Below are 3,747 nucleotides of genomic sequence, written 5' to 3' on the forward strand. Positions count from 1 at the left end.
TACGAGACCTTTCAGTGACAGCAGTCACGGGGGGGGGGGGGTCTCTCTGCATTCGGGGAAAGGGGTCCCATGTGTCAACATGGGACCCCTTTCAGTACGCTGGTCGGGTGTTCGTTTTCTTTTTTTGACAAGTACGTGGATTTATCTCTGGACCATGGATCAGGTGAGTATAATTATCTTTTATTTTCAGGTACCCGTGGATTCTACTTGGAGAAGAGGACCGACTGCTTCGTGTCAACATAGGTAAGTATGTGTGTGTCGGCAGTGTGTAATAAAGTTGTACTTGTTGTCACGGTGTGTGTCTCCTGTTTTTATTTGGGTATTTTTTTACCAGTAGTACTACAGGTACCAGCGGGCCCGGTTTTCTCCCGCATGCTGGTACTTGTGGTTCTCCAAGTACCAGCTTGCGGGGGAGGCTTGCTGGGACTTGTAGTACTATTGGAAAAAACAATATTCTGTCATTTTACTCAAGGCTATCAGCCTACCATCCGCAGCCAATGGATGGGGGGGACAGCCTCGGGCTTCACCCCTGGCCCTTGGGTGGCTGGGGGGGGGGGACCCCTTGATTGAAGGGGTCCCCACTCCCCCAGGGTACCCCGGCCAGGGGTGACTAGTTGGATATTTAATGCCACGGCCGCAGGGCACTGTATAAAAGTGACCCCCGGCTGTGGCATTATCTGTCCAGCTAGTGGAGCCCGATGCTGGTGTAAAAAATACAGGGGACCCCTACTCTTTTTGTCCCCCGTATTTTTTGCACCAGCACCAGGCGCAGAGCCCGGTGCTGGTTTTAAAAATACGGGGGATCCCCTGTCAATTTTTCCCCCGCATTTTTAGAACCAGGACCAGCTCGAAGAGCCTGAGGCTGGTTATGCTTTGGAGGGGGGACCCCACGCCATTTTTTTTCTGAATTTTACCATTCCATCTAAAAAAAAAAAATTTTTTTTTTAAAATATATAAATAATACTTGTGCCTTCAAAAAAGACAAACCAAGTACCTAATCCCTTCTAAAATATAAATAGATATGCTTCAAGCTGCTGGGTTCCATCGTACGACTATCCAAATTATTAATAATGAATTAATTAATAATTATTAATAATGTGTGGGCCAGAAAAGTCCATTTATAATGACAACCACTGTTTTCTATGGGTGAAACGGGTTCAGTGTGAAAGGTACCAAAACGGTAATGAAATGGTAATTTACTGGTTACAACATGAGATGTGAAAGGGGTTGAACTGCTCAGACCCGTTTTAAGAACCGTTTCAAATACCATTTCAAAAGTAGGTTTTGCGATGTGAAAGCAGCATTAGCGATATAGTAAACTATATAGCTCATTTTCCCCCTCCTGAGCATTATAGTTTACTATATATTGCCCAGTGTGTATGTAGCTGATGACAAGTGATGCGTGGCTCCGCGGGTCATTAACAACCCTCTGTATCGGCCGTGCATGCACCTCAGTTTGGACTCATTGTCCAAAGCTGCATGCTCCGTTTACACATACACTTCCTGTACACAATTAAGTGGGACCCGGGTGACTTCTGTCATTAGAAGAGCCTGGTAATTGGCTGTGAGCAGCTGTGCTGTCAATCAAACCCAGCCCGATAGACTTCAATGGTGGGAAAGCGTTATTAAAGTTTATGGTGGGATCCGCTACACTGTATCCTATGATGTTCACCACAAGGTCCATTTCTATTAACCTTGTGATTAGAGATGGAAACCACAAGGTTAATAAAGGTGAACCTTGCAGTTCCCATCATGGGATATAATGTAACCATTCTCACCATAGACTTCAACGGTGCTTTCCCATCATTGAAGTCTAAGTAGGTGGGTTTGATTAACAGCGCATCTGCTCACAGCCAAACACCGGGCAGCTTTTTCAAAAAGCACATGGCTGGTTATGCTTGTGTGTGTGGAGCCCCTAAACAGTTTTTTGGTACTGTTTTTTTTAACAATTTAAAAAAAAATTACACAGAGAAGCCTGCACAGATTTCACTGATCTGTGCAAGCTTCATGTACCGAAGTGTTTGGCTCCCGGCAAACACAGCAGCCAAACATGAGCACATACACCATTGGAAAACACGAAAAATGAAAACACGGGAACATAGTAAATTAACGTGTTGTAATTACAAAAAAATCACCCGTGTCTGGTCGATCTCACCCGTGTTTAATCTCGGGCATACACGGGTGAGACACGATTCTTAGTAAACTTACCCCTCAAAATCTAATGTTCAGTGAAATGGCAGAATGTTTTTTTTTTATATTTTCCCTGCAGCAAGTTTGGTTATTAGCGCGATAATTTCCAATTCACTCAGCTTTGAAGAAACAATACTGTTCAGTAAGAACATATGGACATACGAATAGTTAACTATAAGATATTTGATGCAAATCTGATTATTATTTTTTTTACAGGCAAATTATGTTGAAACCATTCCACTATCACAATCTGATCTTCATCATGCCAGTTATCTTCATTGTGATCTTATTTTCTTGGACCTGGGGAAGATTAGGTCAGTCAGTGGACTTTAAATGTGAAGAGAGAGATACATTGGGTGGATCCCTACAGACTTCCACACAGAAGGAGGAGAAAGACTTCCTTGTCCTTGTATGGGTCTGGCCTTTTGGGGAACCATTCCCATTAAACACTTGCCAGAGTGTTTATGGTATCCCAGGATGCAAACTGACAGCAAACAGGAGTTTCTATAACATTGCAGATGCTGTGGTCATGCACCATGTAGACATCATGTATGACAAACTATCTTTGCCGCAACAACCAAGGCCTCATTATCAACGATGGGTATGGTTCAACATGGAGCCTCCATTGATTATTAAAAATCTGCATTTCCTGGATAACCTATTTAACATGACTATGACATTCCGCCAGGACTCCGATGTGTACAGACCCTATGGACGAGTTGAAGCCTTGAGAGAACCTCAGAGCTTAATCATCCCAGCCAAATCTAAATTGGTCTCTTGGGTGGTTAGTCAGTGGTATCCGGGTGTCCGGCGCAATGTCTACTATGAGGAACTGAAGAAATACATTCCAATTGATGTCTATGGGAAAAAGCACATGAAATTGTCCTGGGATGACTTCTATCAAACCATCTCCCAGTACAAATTTTACCTGGCCTTTGAGAATTCCATCTATAAAGATTATATTACTGAGAAACTGTGGTCTAATGCCTACGACTCTTGGGCTGTTCCCGTTGTATTAGGGACCTCTCGTAAAAACTATGAGCGGTTTCTTCCTGGAGATGCTTTTATTCATGTAGATGATTTCCCAAGCGCAAAGGACCTAGCGTCTTATCTTCTAGAGTTGGATAAGGATGATAAAAAATACCTGAAGTACTTTAACTGGAGATCTCAATACCGTGTGATAAGAGGACATGGATGGGACAGCAGCTACTGCGAGGCCTGCCGGGTTCTGCGCCAGGCTCAATATTACCAAGTCATCCCTAGTGTGGAAAAGTGGTTTTTAGGTGACTTAAAAGTATAAACACCACCAGATGTTCTCTCTCCAGGTCATTACCGGATATGTTGGTAAATACTGGTGGTGAGTGGTGACTTTTAAGTACTATGCAAATATTATATCTCAATACGTGTTTCCATAATTATCAATGTTTAACAACAGGGACAAGTTTACAAGTTTTCATTCTGTTAATTTTTATTTTTTTTAGGTTTTGTTAAATCCATTCCACACCTACTGTATGAACACACATCACTTATGAAGCATTTTAACACAGAAGTGCTATT

General features: G+C 42.6%; 1 protein-coding gene across 1 annotated transcript; it reads left to right on the forward strand.

Moving 5' to 3' along the window:
- The first annotated feature begins 1,707 nt into the window (after nucleotides 1-1,707).
- Nucleotides 1,708-3,490, forward strand: LOC134949869 (3-galactosyl-N-acetylglucosaminide 4-alpha-L-fucosyltransferase FUT3-like). The gene is made up of 2 exons (XM_063938571.1): nucleotides 1,708-1,817; nucleotides 2,407-3,490. Exons 1-2 carry the CDS (start codon nucleotides 1,708-1,710, stop codon nucleotides 3,488-3,490), a joined length of 1,194 nt encoding a protein of 397 aa, XP_063794641.1.
- The last annotated feature ends 257 nt before the right edge of the window (nucleotides 3,491-3,747 follow it).

Source organism: Pseudophryne corroboree, chromosome 8 (assembly GCF_028390025.1).
Source record: "Pseudophryne corroboree isolate aPseCor3 chromosome 8, aPseCor3.hap2, whole genome shotgun sequence".
NCBI lineage: Eukaryota > Metazoa > Chordata > Amphibia > Anura > Myobatrachidae > Pseudophryne > Pseudophryne corroboree.